This window comes from Macrobrachium nipponense, chromosome 47 (genome assembly GCF_015104395.2).
Source record: "Macrobrachium nipponense isolate FS-2020 chromosome 47, ASM1510439v2, whole genome shotgun sequence".
In the NCBI taxonomy this organism is placed as follows: Eukaryota; Metazoa; Arthropoda; class Malacostraca; order Decapoda; family Palaemonidae; genus Macrobrachium; species Macrobrachium nipponense.
In genome coordinates, this window is record NC_087222.1 from 6,389,125 (window position 1) to 6,404,124 (window position 15,000).

Genomic DNA, 15,000 nt, shown 5'->3' on the forward strand with positions numbered 1-15,000 from the left:
TTATTTGCTATGCGTGTGAGGCCTTCCTTTCTGCAGAGTAATAATTTAATTTTCTATAATTAATAATTCTCTCGTGAATTCATTCATTTCAATAAACATGATATATACATTTATCCTAGAACTTATCCGATTAAAATGGTGTGAGAGAGAGAGATAGAGAGAGAGATTGACTTGCAATTGCAAAAATTCTCGGGTTTTTTCTAGTATGACTTGATGTTCATAAAGGGAATTTATAAATGAGAGAGAGAGAGAGAGAGAGAGAGAGAGAGAGAGAGAGAGAGAGAGAGAGAGCTTTTTATTAGAGGTAGTTGCTGCATGGTGAAGTTGGTGTTCGTGGTGGTGGGATTTCCTAACTACACGTAAATCATTTCAGACCTCATTTAAACCGATTTTATAAGAAATCCATCAGCGTAACGTCACGAAGCAGTCGCATAGCGAATTCCTAGGGTACAAATGACGAAACAACGAACGGGTTCATGACATGAGGAAATTCGCATTTGAACGAACAAATAAATAATAGTAAAAGGAAATATCGTACATGGTGACGTCGGTCTTAGCCAGCAGCTATTGAAGACAAAGTGTCTGTTGGCTTTAGAGATATTAAATTATGATCACAAATGTAATTTTCCCAGACACCGTGAAAAGAGTTGCAACTGTTTTCGGTTTCCTGTTCGTGTTAATAAACGCGCTTTCGTTTCATTGAAGTATCTAAGAGGAAAGTGTAGGCTGGAGTCTGAATGGTCTGATATAGAAATTGTTGATACATAGCGATATTTTAGTGGATTGTGTACTTAGATATGATGATGGTAATTCCTCAAAGTACTTAATAATTTGCATTATATTGGTAACGTATAATTAAGATATATTTGGATGAAAATGGACACTGAAAAAAATGGGGCTAAGTTTCTCACTGATTTTTTCCCCAGGGTTGGGGCTGGGCGGGGGGGGGGGGGGGGGATTGTAAACTACATTTAAACCGATATTAGTTTTCAATGTTGGTTTTAATGATGTCATAAACAATTATAATAATATTTCTAAGAAATTCCGAACAAAATTCACTTAAATTCGATAAAACGATTACGCTATAGGGATTGGATTTATTGTTGTTAGCATAACCCTATGTCTGACAGCGCTTGGAATTAAAGGTGGAGCGTCAGGAGAAACATTGAGAATGAACCCAGTAATACTGAAGGAAATTGTGGCGTAAAAACGAAAATTCTATTTGTTTGTGTCTGGTTTGATTTTGAGTTAAAAACCTTTCTGGAGTGACATTGTGCAAAGTTTTGCCTGAGTCTGTCAAGTGGCTCAGATTTCTATGAATGACAAAGAGATATACAAACATTCACTTTATATATATATATATATATATATATATATATATATATATGTATATATATATGTATATATATATATATATATATATATATATATATATATATATTATATATATATATGTGTGTGTGTGTGTGTGTGTATATGTATGTATATATATATATATATATATATATATATATATATATATATATATATATATATATATATATATATATATATATATATATATATAGATAGATAGATAGATATATATATATATATATATATATATATATATATATATAGATATAGTATATATATATATATATATATATATATATATATATATATATATATATATATATATATATATATATATATATATATATATATATATATATATATATATATATATATATAACTATATATATATACATATCGATGATTTTTCTATTTAACCTCTGCCCAGTTTGCTGCTACGACCTCGACATTGAGTAGAAGTTTTTAATTATTCATGTTAAGATAAAGCCTTCCTTGGCTAGAAATGTAGCTGTTACCTCACTTTTGTGTTTTTAGTCTGCCTCCTGCTGGTTTGTATATCGACTTGGTATATTTACTGTTCTTGTACCATCCGTTTTTGTGACTTAAATTTGCATTCTGCTTCATTTTATTTTATCTACTCAATTGTTTCATTTAACAATTTTTAATTATAATTTTTTTTTTTAAAGTATTAGCTATCTTTTAACGTACTCTTATAATTTTTATACATATCATTTTATTATTGTAAATTTGATTGCAAGAACTAATAATGTCATTCATTTTAATTTTGTAGGTTGATAACGAGTGATAGTACTACATCGAAACATGTCCCAATAAAGTTGTACAAAATGCTGTTCCGGGTTTTGGCCTTGGTGTCCTTACTGATATATATGATATTATATATATATATATATATATATATATATATATAGTATATATATATATATATATATATATATATATACATATATAGATATATATATATATAATATATACATATATAGATATTACACATTATATATTACTATATATATATATATATATATATATATATATATATATATATATATATATATATATATATATATATATATATATATATATATATATATATATATATATATCATGTATATATTATATTTAGAAGTTGGCTGGTTGGCAGGAAATCTCAGTTTCACTATATGTATATCGAAAGGCGAGGAGGGACGAGCCAAAGTATCTCCTAATTAGAATTCTTAATTGTGCTGCTGTCGTAATCTTCAAACAGTTTCAAACAATAAATACTTCGTTCATTTTCAAGTCCTAAAACATATAAAATGTCAAAATATTTTCAATGAGCTTACATATATAAGACATTTACAATACAAATTATCCACATTTAGAGCAGGTTTTAAAGTTCTTATATGGAAAGATTCCGCTAACCTAACATCATTTTCAAATATGCCTCTCAATATGGTATTAAAATCTTCAGCATTTACAGTATACGTACATTGCAGATCTAATGGCAGTGATCCCTTACAGCTGAGAAGTATAAAGGCTTAGCCAATTGTCTCCCAGTTTGGGAATGAGATCATTCGGCTGCCGACAGTTAGCCACCGCCGCCTATTCGTCGCGGAGGACTGACTGACTATTCACCGCCGCAAATAGGTCGTTCGTTTTCATTGTTTTGACTGATGTTGTTTGGTTGTTAAATGTAACGAATACACATTTTCAGAAAAGGTCGTTTTTATATGGTGTTTAAAAACAAAGAAATCCAAGTGATTTCTTTTCCTATTATTTTTTGTTTTCCAGTCGCCCTCAAGTCTTCAAAATGGAAACGGACATTCTTAGCAAACGTGGAAAAGAGAAGTTTCAACACGATGGTTTTATAAACGTTTTAGATAAATCATCCAAGAGTGATCCAAGCATCAAGTTTTGGCGCTACGAACAAAGAGGGCGATGTAATGGACGGATCCACACCAAGAGTAGCACTGTGATTATGAAGATAAACGAACAGACACACACCCATTCTGCTTTTGCAGAAAGTGTACAAGTTGCCAAAGTGAAAGCAAATTTAAAACGCCGTGCAGAAGAATCACAGGAAGTACCTAGTGTTCTTATAAATGAATGTATAGCTGTTGTGCCTTCGTCAGTCCAAGCATCTTTACCAACGTTAAGCAGCATGAAGAAAATAATTCGACGAAAAACATCGAAACTCGGACGAATTAAAAAAAAAAAATTGTTCCCGAATACAACGGTATAGCCCATAAGTATCAAATACAGAGGTATAGCCCATAAGTATCAAATGAGCTAGTTTCTATTTCTTTACTTTTTTTTTATTTCCGATAATTTTTCTAATGATTTTTTGGTGTAAACCAGTATCATTTATTACAATGTGGGAATATCTTCAAGGATTTTTTAACTTGTTTCATAAACCACTCTAATAATTTTTCAAAGTTCTTTGGGAATCACTGAGGGAATTTGCTTTTTTGCTGACATAATATACAGTAAGTCAAGTTTGTGAAGGGTTTACTTGTTTAACTAATGATGGTTGGTCTATTATTAGAACACTTTCAGTATGCGGACTCATTGAACTATGGAAAAGAATGAATGAGGAGAGCGGTTTCAATGTGCATCACAGTTTAAATACTTCTTTTCTCAAGTACTTAAAAACTAAACACGCCGACAATATTCGCTGCAAATAATATTTTTCCAGCTAGAGAACAAATTGCAAATTAGGTTTCGTACAATGATATGAGATTTTCCTTTGTTGTTCATTTCAACTGTCCAAGAATAAATCTTTTCCCTACTCTCCACAAAAGACTATTTTTTTCTCATGTGATTCCTGTACAGCATTTTTCTGCTTTCTCTGCTTCCTCGTGGTTTTGTTTTATAATCTGTAGTGAAAAAACACCACGGTTAGAATTTGTAATATACCCGGGAAAAATAATTATAAGCATGGAACACATAAATAACTGCTATTTTTGGGGAATCTGTAAGTTCTTGTATGCGAATGAAAAGATTGTAGCCCTGTCTGGCAACACTGCAGGAGATAATTATATTAAAAAATGGATCTTTGTATGTTATGTTTTCTTTTTCTTTTTTTATACGGTAAAGAAAAATGATTTTTCAATCACATTTTTCATATGATAACTTTGAAGTCAGCAAGTAATGGAAATGCAATGAAAAGTAGGATTTATTTGGGTGAAAAAAAAATGGTTATAGCTCGCAAACTGCAGGATTTATGAAATCAAACCTCCTGTACTTTTTTGTTTGCTTTTTTATACTATACAAATCATTATTGATGTCGTTTTTTCTTTGGTTAACTCTAAAACGAATTATAGATGAAAATCTAAAAGCATCTACATAGTGGCGGCCATCTTGAATTGATGACGTCATACAGGGCCTCTGCCACAGTTTCCACCAAAACACCTGGCAGTAGGTTATTGTAGACCATATCAGCAATGTATTCCATGTAGTCACTCCTTCCCTTCATTCAAAATCCCACGAAGTGGTATTTTGTGACATATGCTCCTCTACTAAATGTAAGTTCAGCAATTATAGAAAACCCACAAATAATTTAACATATGTACATTTTTGTTCTGACCACCATCTTAATACTGAAATTTAAATTTGTTCTTCCACGTTCTTACCTGCTTTGTGGTTTGTGAGTCCACAATACCTTAGCCGAAAAACAGAATGCAAAAAAGAAAGGAAATATAACTGATTTGTTATCGCAAAGTTCATAAAAAGTTTTATATTGTTGTTAACAATTAAAAAGAAGCCCCTATAAATGTACTTAGCCTTACTTTCGTGGATTTGAAACCATAAAATTAATATTTAAATCTTTTAATGTAATGTAAATGTTGTGTTCTCTTATAACAATACCATCAAAGGTACGCTAATTAAGAATAGTCCGGCAATAAATAACATTATTTACAAAATTTCTTGTAAGGATTGCCCGTCTTTTTATATCGACCAATCAAGTAAAGATTTATATGTACAAATAAAGCGGCATATGTATTCAGTTAGAACAGCCCAGAATTCAAATGCACCATTTTTCCACCTAAACAAAAAATTTAATTGTATAAATTGGGGCGATAGTACTGTAATTGCTAGTTTATCGGAATCAGCAATTATACAAATCACTGTTAAAAAACCCTAAATCTTAGTCTGGGATTGTACCATTTGGACTCATATTTGTAAAATGTTTATGAAGGCCCTTAAAATAAATGAATTAACTACTAAGTTAACTCGTCCCGCCCATGACATTTTCTATTTATTAATCTTTTTCTCATGCTCGCTATATTTATATATGTTCGTTTCTCACTCATTGTCTGAACACTTTTGTAAATCCATGTTGTTACTAATACAAATTGTATTGTTTTTTCTAATTACCTTCCTTTGACCAGTGTGTTTGGCTGCTATTAAATCCTTAATGTAGTCTTCGGGATTTTGCTAATTTTCTGCTGTCCTTTGGCATATGGGTCTTTGTTCCTAAAACAAAATGAATTGTTTTCTGACTAACTTACCTGTGACCACGTGTGGGTGGCTGCTTTTAAATCTTTAATGTATCCCACGGGCGTTTTTTCGTTTCTCTTAGTGACCTGGACCTTTTGTTAATCCGTCAATGTACACTCGGCAAGGAAAGTTAAAATACAGTTTGTTTTAAATATTCGGACATATATTGTTCAATAATGCCACACCTGGCAACTCTAGAAAGGGGGCGGAGCTTCAGAATCAGCGTTTGTTGCTTCCTAGATTTCCATTAACTTTACACCATAAAGATTCTGTAGAGGTCCTTTAATCATTTATACTTGAATGTAGAAACAGGCTCTATATTATTCGTTAATGTTGGTTTGGTAACGTCAGTTTAGGGTAGAATATGGATCATCCTTTTTTAAAACCTACTGTCAAACCTTATTTATAAGTAATCTTTGACACTAAACTGGCGTGAAATTCATACGTAATTAAAGACGGATCTTAAACAATGAGAGAAAGGGTTTTAAAATTTGGGCAGTACTTGTGGAAATCGTGAGGAACAATACAGTGAAGAATTAAATATTATGACGATAAAGAGAGAGAGAGAGAGAGAGAGAGGAGAGAGAGAGAGAGAGACAGACAGACAGACAGAGAGAGAGAGAGAGCTCATGCATAGGCCTATCGATAGAGATACTTAATTCATTATATTTACTTTGAGAGATTAAGTGATAATATTTTTTTCAATGTTTCAAAAGTGGAGAGAGAGAGAGAGCAAAATCTGCTTACGTGAAAGCTTAGGCCTATTTATAACTACTTAATTTCATTATATTTTCTTTGGGAGATTGAGTGGTAATATATACTTTTAAAGTATGTTTGACAGAGAGAGAGAGAGAGAGAGAGACCTTACCTTACAGACCTTACATCTTGTTCGGGTTGCCCCAGGTCCCTCAGTGTGAGGCACCTCTAATGTCTACCAGAGAGTTGCTAGTACATCTTCCGGTATATTTTGCATCTTCCAATCTTGGATGGTCTGGGATGCAGTTTAGATATTTGTCGAGCTTATTCTTAAACACATCTACGCTCACTCTGATATATTCCTCAGATGAGCTGGGCAACGCATTGAATAGACGCTGCATTATCGATGCTGTGCGTAGTGGGATTAATGTCCTTGTGTGCTTTCCTTATTTTTCCTGGTATAGTTTTGGGCACTATTAATCTTACCTCTGCTTGCTCTTTCTGATATTTTTAGTTCCATGATATTTTCTGCTATTCCTTCTATCTGTTTCCATGCCTGAATTATCATGTAGCGTTCTCTTCTTCCTTTCTAGACTATATAAATTTTGTAAGAATTGTAGTCTTTCCCAGTAGTCTAGGTCCTTAACTTCTTCTATTCTAGCTGTAAAGGACCTTTGTACACTCTCTATTTGTGCAATATCCTTTTGATAGTGTGGGTACCATATCATATTGCAATATTCAAGTGGACTACGAACATATGTTTTATAAAGCATAATCATGTGTTCAGCTTTTCTTGTTTTGAAGTGCCTTAACACATTCCCATTTTTGCTTTACTTTTGCAACAGAGTTGCTATTGATCATTGCATAACATGTTCTATCACATCATCACACCAAGGTCTTTAACTGCTTCCTTATTTGTGAGAGAGAGAGAGAGAGAAGAATTATAGTATTGGTTGACGGAACTTGTGAGGGAGAAGGGCAGAAGAAAATATTATGAATTAAGTATCTCTATCGATAGGCCTATGCTTGCGCGATATGATATGACTGCCAAAGATCGTTGCTGCACTATGCTGATATAAAATTTGAAGGATCATAATATTCAAGTTAATTCTCTAGGAAATTCATATCCTAATCTTGATTCCATTCGACAGTTGCCGTAGCATTCAAAGATTGTAAAAAGACGTGGAAAATTTTAGACACAGGCTGCGGTCATTCTTGCTCTCTTGATATAGTCTTTACTTTTGAAAATCGGGTTTCATCCACAAATCATTACGAAAAAAGCTGTGTCAGTAAAATATTTATTACCACAAATAACTCAGTATGTATTGCACAGGCAATTAAAGTTTTATATCGTGCAAAAAATGCTGTGTTGGGAGATCTTTAAGCCTCGCGGCAAAGAAATGCAGTCGTGGAGGGCTGTAGGCTACTACGAACTGCTTTGTAATGGGAGCATATAGCCAGAAAATCTTTGAGCTGACATGCTACTTTAACCTTGATAAAGATTTATGTTTGAAGACAGTAGCTTTGTAAACAACAACTAGCATTCGATCCATGTCAACGTCATAATAATCAAAGAGTGAAATCCGTTATGTCAGCCTTGCGCTTCCCGCTCGAAGTTCTAGGGCTCCTCCTCACATCATAGAAAACACTCTTGGGGATGCAACTAGATTTGCTCAACCTACCTTAGCCGTCGCTACATTGACTGCCATTGACGTTAGCTAACTTTAATCGCTTTGGAATACAAACATGAGTTTGTAGAAACTAAAATAATTGCATTCACCACTTACGATGATGCAATAATATCCCCGTTCATGAAGGAAAACGAGTAAATATTGTCGTCGTGATAGATCGTACTACAATTAGAAATTCACATTATATCTACCAAATCTCTATGAACGAATCCATCTGAGAAATTCCAATTACTTCGGACATATATCGTGTTTTTAAGTATCTGAACGGTTTTGTTTTGCAGGTTCAACTTATATGATATAATTTGCAGTGTGTTTTCACATTCTAGAGTGAATTTAGTGATATTATGTCTTTTCAGTTAAAACAAATGGGAAATTCGATGAACAAAAGCTAATGAAAACGGTATCTTCACTTCTCTTGTCGAGTGTACAATATATAACATATTATATCTATATATATATATATATATATATATATATATATGATATATATATATATATATATATATAAAATATATATAAATTTTTTATAACATCACCGTGATTCATGTACGTGCATTAAGCTACAAATGTCCTTTAATAGCACACTCGCTCTACCTCGGCATTAATATATTTTCGTATATGTTGAACGAAGAGAAATTTTTCCACGTGAGAAAGAAATTATTATAAAATAAAAAATTCCCCTTCGGTTATTAACATACATGAAAATATGGGTGTTAAAGGACATTTGTAGCTTAATATATATAAATATATATATATATCTTATGCTTAAAAAATCACAGTAGATGCACGTGACTTCATAAATAAGCGAATACCACGGGGAAATGATAGTCAGAAATCCAAGCGCTTTCGTCTTTATTCAGACATCGTCAAGGAGCTACTTGACGATGAAGGCTTGTAAGTCACGCCGGAATCTGCAAATAAGACGGACGAATGTCCTTTCAAGAAAATTATTCTGTGCCATAAAGTGAAAAGCTGAAAAGATATAACAAATTGATCATCATACAGACAATAGGCCTATCGAAATGGTGGTGGAGGTGGGTCGGTTGGTGGAGAGAGAGAGAGAGAGAGAGAGAGAGAGAGGGGGTGGGGGGGGGGGCAAATAGTAGGTGTGAGTCAATAATTTTTTCGAGAAACTTCTTAGATATGAAATTATTATTATTATTATTATTATTATTATTATTATTATTATTATTATTATTATTATTATTATTATTATTATTATTATTATTATTATACTTAGGAAGCAGACCCTCTCTCAAGCATACTTTATAAAAGTGATGGCTTTTTCCGGACTACTTAAACAAGCTAGTAGAGCGCCTATGGAGGTCATTATCAAATACAGTGACAAGATCGGTGCTTATGTTTCAACTTATACATATAAACTATGATATCATAGTCATCAAAGTCAACGAGAAAACGAGAGAGAGAAACCGTGTTTCTGATGAGATTTAGTCCTACAATGCCTGAAATAGCTATTAAACACCATCAGGGCGTTTACAGCCCAGGGTCAAAGGGAAGAGTTGGATGTATGGGTAACCCGCTTGTCTAGAAAACAAAAGCGGGTAATGAAAGTTTTAACGAACGTCAGCAATCTGTTGCAAGCCAATGTATAATAATTCATCAGAAAAATTAATAATAGCGATGGACTCTCTCAGTTTCTTTTTTTTTTTTTTTTACCCACAAAAGAGTCCATGAGAAAGTGCGTTTTGTAGGAAGGCTGTAAAAAAATTCAAGTTTGAATGAAACTACAATTACCCTTAGCAGTCAGGCGCTTGCGTCATTAAGTAGAATGGGTCACTGAAAGAGTCTTGTATCTACAGACATTAAATCACCCGAATGTCCTGCCTCGTAATCTAAAATATGGCAAATTTTGTATCAATTTGTATTCTTCATAGCTAGCAAACCCTCTGTCTTATAAATAGGATAAATCTTCTGTGCCGGCTGGAAACCGGTTGAAACAATCACAGATTGTAAAGCAAGGCATCTGTGAAATAGACCATCATACCGTTGTGGCACCGATGAAGAAAGCTCCAAAATCTGTGATAGAAGTGACAGTGATGGCGACCCCGGCATGGCGAAGAGCCCTGGCCATCTGCTCGAGGCGTCATTCCTGGTGAACAGAAGAGAGAGAGAGAGAGAGAGAGAGAGACTGGCATTAATTTCTAAGAGTACAGGAAGAGTTTACAAAGTTAGTGCACAAAGTTATTTCGAAGAGGACGTATGATATCTTTGTTGATGAATAAAGGTAGAAGCCACGAAGGAAAGTGAAACAGTGGAGTGCTGTAGATCTTTCGACTCAAAGTCCTTTACTTAGTCTGCTAAGTAAAGGACCCTGAGTCGAAAGATCTCGCAGCACTCCACTGTTTCACTTTCCTTCGTGGCTTCTACCTTTATTTATATATATTCATCACGTTCCAAATTTTCGTGATTCAGTTATACATCTTTGTTGATATGCAGTGAATTGTGTATTCTGGTTCTTCAGCCGGTAAATGACAAAAGCCTAACACCTGTTACCACTGACACTTAGGAAATTACCACGCTGAAAAATCCAGCGGGAAAATAAGAAGAAAAGAGACTGTACGTTTCACATGACTCAAGGAAAATGAAAAAATACCAAGCAAGCGCTCGAAAACGTGATCACATTTGGTTTTATCTCCTGACTTAGGTTACTGAAGCACTGGACGATGACGAACAGGACTTAAAGGACTACCCATATGGGTAGTCCTTTAAATCCTGTTTTAGCCAATCTGTACATGGAATACTTTGAAATACTTTGAAACTACAGTAATAAATGCAATAAAACCCAAAAACATGCTGTGGATGAGATACGTGGATGACATCCTAACATTTTGGGATAATAGGTGGGTTCATTTTAATGAATTCCTCTCAAAATTAAACGCATTAGTGCCCAGGATCAAATTTAAAGTTGAATGGGAAACAGACAACAAAATTACTTTTCTTGATGTTTTAATAATCAGAGACACGACAGAATACAAATTTACCATATACAGAAAACCAGCGTTCTCACTTTCATATTCACTACTTTAGCTATCACGACATTACTATCAAGATAGGTGTAGCCAGCAACCTATTCTTAAGAGCCTTACGAATTTGTTCCCCAGATTTCCTGGAAAAAGAATTTGAACTAATTCGCAAGCAACTTTCGTCTTTAAAGTATCCTGACCATATAATTGAGAAAGCAATTCAAAAAGCAAACGTAATTTTCTACCGACCCCCTAAAGACAAGACCAGAGACACACCCAACAATAAAATAAAAATTCCTCACCTGGAGACGATTAAGAGAGTAACCCATACCCTTGGGAAATCCAACCCTTGGGAAATCCAACCCTTTTGCATTTACCTACCCAAACACCTTAGCCAAATCCCTGATTAATGTCCAACAAAAGACATCTCCCAAGGACTCTGGGGTCTATGAGATCCCATGCCAAGACTGTGACCAATCTTACATCGGATTTACAGGTAAATCACTTCCCCAGAGATTAATACAAACACAAAACAATGGTCAGTTCTAGGTATGGACAACAGAACTCGGCTATTTTCAACCATATAAATGAACATAACCATAGAATAAACTGGAATTTGTCACGTGTAATTTATAGCAGCAACTGCCGGTACAAGAGTCAAATGATGGAATCGGCCTTAATAAAAGAGAAGCAGGTAATGAACATCTCAAAAGGCGCGTGGGTTTCAGATGTCGTCGACGAAGTTTTCTTTCAACCAACGCTTAAGAAGATTAAAGGAAGATTATTCAGCGGGGGCGGTGGACCGTAAATTGGCTTGACTTGTGGACGGAACTCGTTGGTATTAAAATACCACCCTTTTCTGTAAACTTTTCTCATTCATATACCTGAAGAGAGAGACAGCAGTCTCTGAAATATAGTACTTTCTCTCTACATTTGGGTGTTTTTATGGGCCCCTTTATTAGATATATTATATATATATATAATATATATATATATATATATATATATTATATATATATATATATATATATATATATATATATATATATATATATATATATATATATATATATACATATACATATATATATATATATATATATATATATATATATATATATATATATATATATATATATATATATATATATATATATATGTATATATATAATTTGCACACACACTGTATGGCCCAGTCATACCTCTGCTGGGATTCCAGGAAGAGCTTCAAACCCGGCAGAAGATCTGACTGGTTCAAAAGCAGCTGAATGTAGTACGCTTCTTCCCAGTTGTAGAGGCCAGCGTCAACCTAAAAGGTAAAAATTCAATCAGGGCGTGATCCTTGTATACAGAGGCTTATTTAATGAGACGAACAAACCCAGTGACTTTATGTAACCCACATCCAAAGGAAGCAACCACTTCTGTCATTTACTGCGAGGTCATGTTAGCACTTGTACTTGACGTGGGCCTCTTTGAAAGTTATAGAGCGTAATAGTTTAATCATCAACAAAACTATATATTTAAAGTGACATTTCCATACATTTACTAACAATATTTAACTTCACATGGTTGTTGCCTCATGGCTCACGCGTTCCTCAAAACAGTAGTCTCGCATCAGTGGAATAGAATTCTATCGAATGTGAATAAGAAAACCAACACACTCGAGAAACAGACTGACAGAAGTTATACAGAGGGACAGAGAATTACATACACAGACAGACAGTTATACAGATAAACAGAAGAGGAAACCTAATCTGAAACATTTACACAAATGCTTGTTATGAACGCGGAATACAAAAACTTTCAACAAAGTTAATCTACCGACTATGAGATGAAGTATAAAGGTACATACGCTGTTGATCAATTGAATCTGTAAAATACGCAAGAGCCTGAGCGCCATTCACCTCCTCTGACAAACGGGCGTGGCTGGCACTCTCCCCCAAGGTGACCTCACTCCGATTGACCCTCATGACCAAATAGGCTATGGCAGTTTTAGCAGCTGTCACATAACCCGAGCCATTCCGGGTCACACTCCCCAGGAATTCGGTGAAATTCATTGGGTAGGAAAACGTTGTTCTGGAAATAATGAGTGTGAATAATAAATATAAGTCTGCCATTTATACAACGCAGTTCTTATATACTCTATACTTCTCTTTTTGTGTGTAACAATAATAAGCTTTGAATTTTACACGCAAGAATTAGCCTTGCTATCGTCCAACACGAGGTCAGCCTTATTCACCATTAACCACCATATAAATAATTTATGCAGAATTCAAGGTAACTTGGTCTGAACTTGGGACGGAACGTACTGCCACTACGGTTGGGACATGCTGTCTAGATTATCTCTTATATCACCCCCATAGTTAACAGTAAGAGTGCACGCGTAACCACAGTAAAATTAATAATAATAATCTCCAACAGACGGAAGAATAAACTCAACGATAAAAAGAGACAAAGGCTATGCATTCAATAACGTCTCCTGAACTGTAAGAGGATGTCCAATGGAATGTGTGCGTTTGAATCCACATAACTCACGCCATGTTGGCTGCGTTGACGGCTTCGGTGACATCCTGGTCCGTCAGCTTTTCGTAGACGGAAGAGTTGTAGCCCCAGATCTCCAGGACGCTGATTTTGAGGCAGACGGTGGACATCTTCGTGTAGAACTGGTAATAGATCTCCTTGTCCAACGCCAGAGACCAGTCAAATTCGTCGCTCTCGAAGCTCCTGCTTGGAAAAAGCTGGCTCCTGATGTGATTGAGCTCTTTTCTCTGCTCTCCGCCCAGTGCTGGGACCCTGTGAATGGGCGTGGAAGGGAACGGAGTGTACTATATTGCATCATTTGAAAAGCTTAGGACATATATGTGCTGCGATTGTCTCCTAGTATCATTGATGAAAAGGAAATCTGACATGGCAAGGTCAGTTATCCGAAAAGTTATCCATACAACAAATATCACAGGAATCCAGTTAGTATATTTACCTTAAACTGAAGGCGCTATAAAAAGGTCTTTGGAATAGGAAGCAATCAAGGCTGTATTTAATTACTTACACACACTAATCACGCTATGAAACTGACCTTGATCAAACCATGCAAGAACTCGAGCTAAAGAGAAGACAGTTGACTGAAAATCGATGATAATCCAGAAATGGAGTCCACTTGCCGGGAAAAGCTATCACTCACATTTATACGCTTGGCAGCAATCAGAACTATATCATGTATCTGAGAAAAGGCTTTGGCCTGAAAAATCAAGTCAAGCAACAGCACGGGAGCGGTTCGAAGGTGCGACGTGTCATATGAGTGCCATAACAAAGGACATAAATTCCAAAGGAGTGACACCTCAAACATAAATTTCATAGGAGTGACAACCATCTAACCAATATCTAGTACAATATGTTAGTAAATCAGTGCTCTAGTTTTTTATATAAAATATTAGTAATTTAATCATTTTTATAAGTTTTGGTTACTTTGTCACTTCATCGTTATGTCACGCCAATAAATTGTTAATCCTTAAATACGGTATTTTTGTCACACTTCGATACAGACGTCTTCCTGGGTGACTGTTCTCCCGTTTCCATCGACTGCTGTGGTTGATGGCTGCATAATAATAATAATAATAATAAGCCGCCTTTGATAACACCTGCCCGAAATTCCGTTGATGGCTGAAAGCATGATGAGAATCAGACAGCTGCTTAGAAATCTCAGTGTGCCAGAGAAGCAAGTCAGTCTTTAGAAAAATTGAGAGAATTCTGTATAAAATAGAATATGTAGATTCTGACAT

General features: G+C 34.7%; 1 protein-coding gene across 2 annotated transcripts in view; it reads right to left on the reverse strand.

Annotated features, from left to right (window-relative positions):
• The window catches only part of LOC135204437 (uncharacterized), a 137,771-nt gene that overhangs the window by 119,274 nt on the left and 3,497 nt on the right, over positions 1-15,000 (reverse strand). Inside the window, exons 2-5 of one of the 2 annotated variants that reach the window (XM_064234640.1) lie at positions 13,760-14,017; positions 13,129-13,300; positions 12,427-12,533; positions 10,246-10,350 (exon numbers count right to left, since the gene is read on the reverse strand). In XM_064234640.1, coding sequence (XP_064090710.1) covers positions 10,246-10,350; positions 12,427-12,533; positions 13,129-13,300; positions 13,760-13,875 — 500 coding nt within the window. In that variant the 5' untranslated portion in view covers positions 13,876-14,017. Of the gene's footprint in view, positions 1-10,245; positions 10,351-12,426; positions 12,534-13,076; positions 13,301-13,759; positions 14,018-15,000 lie in introns of those variants that run through there. The other variant, XR_010312216.1, reaches the window with a different exon arrangement.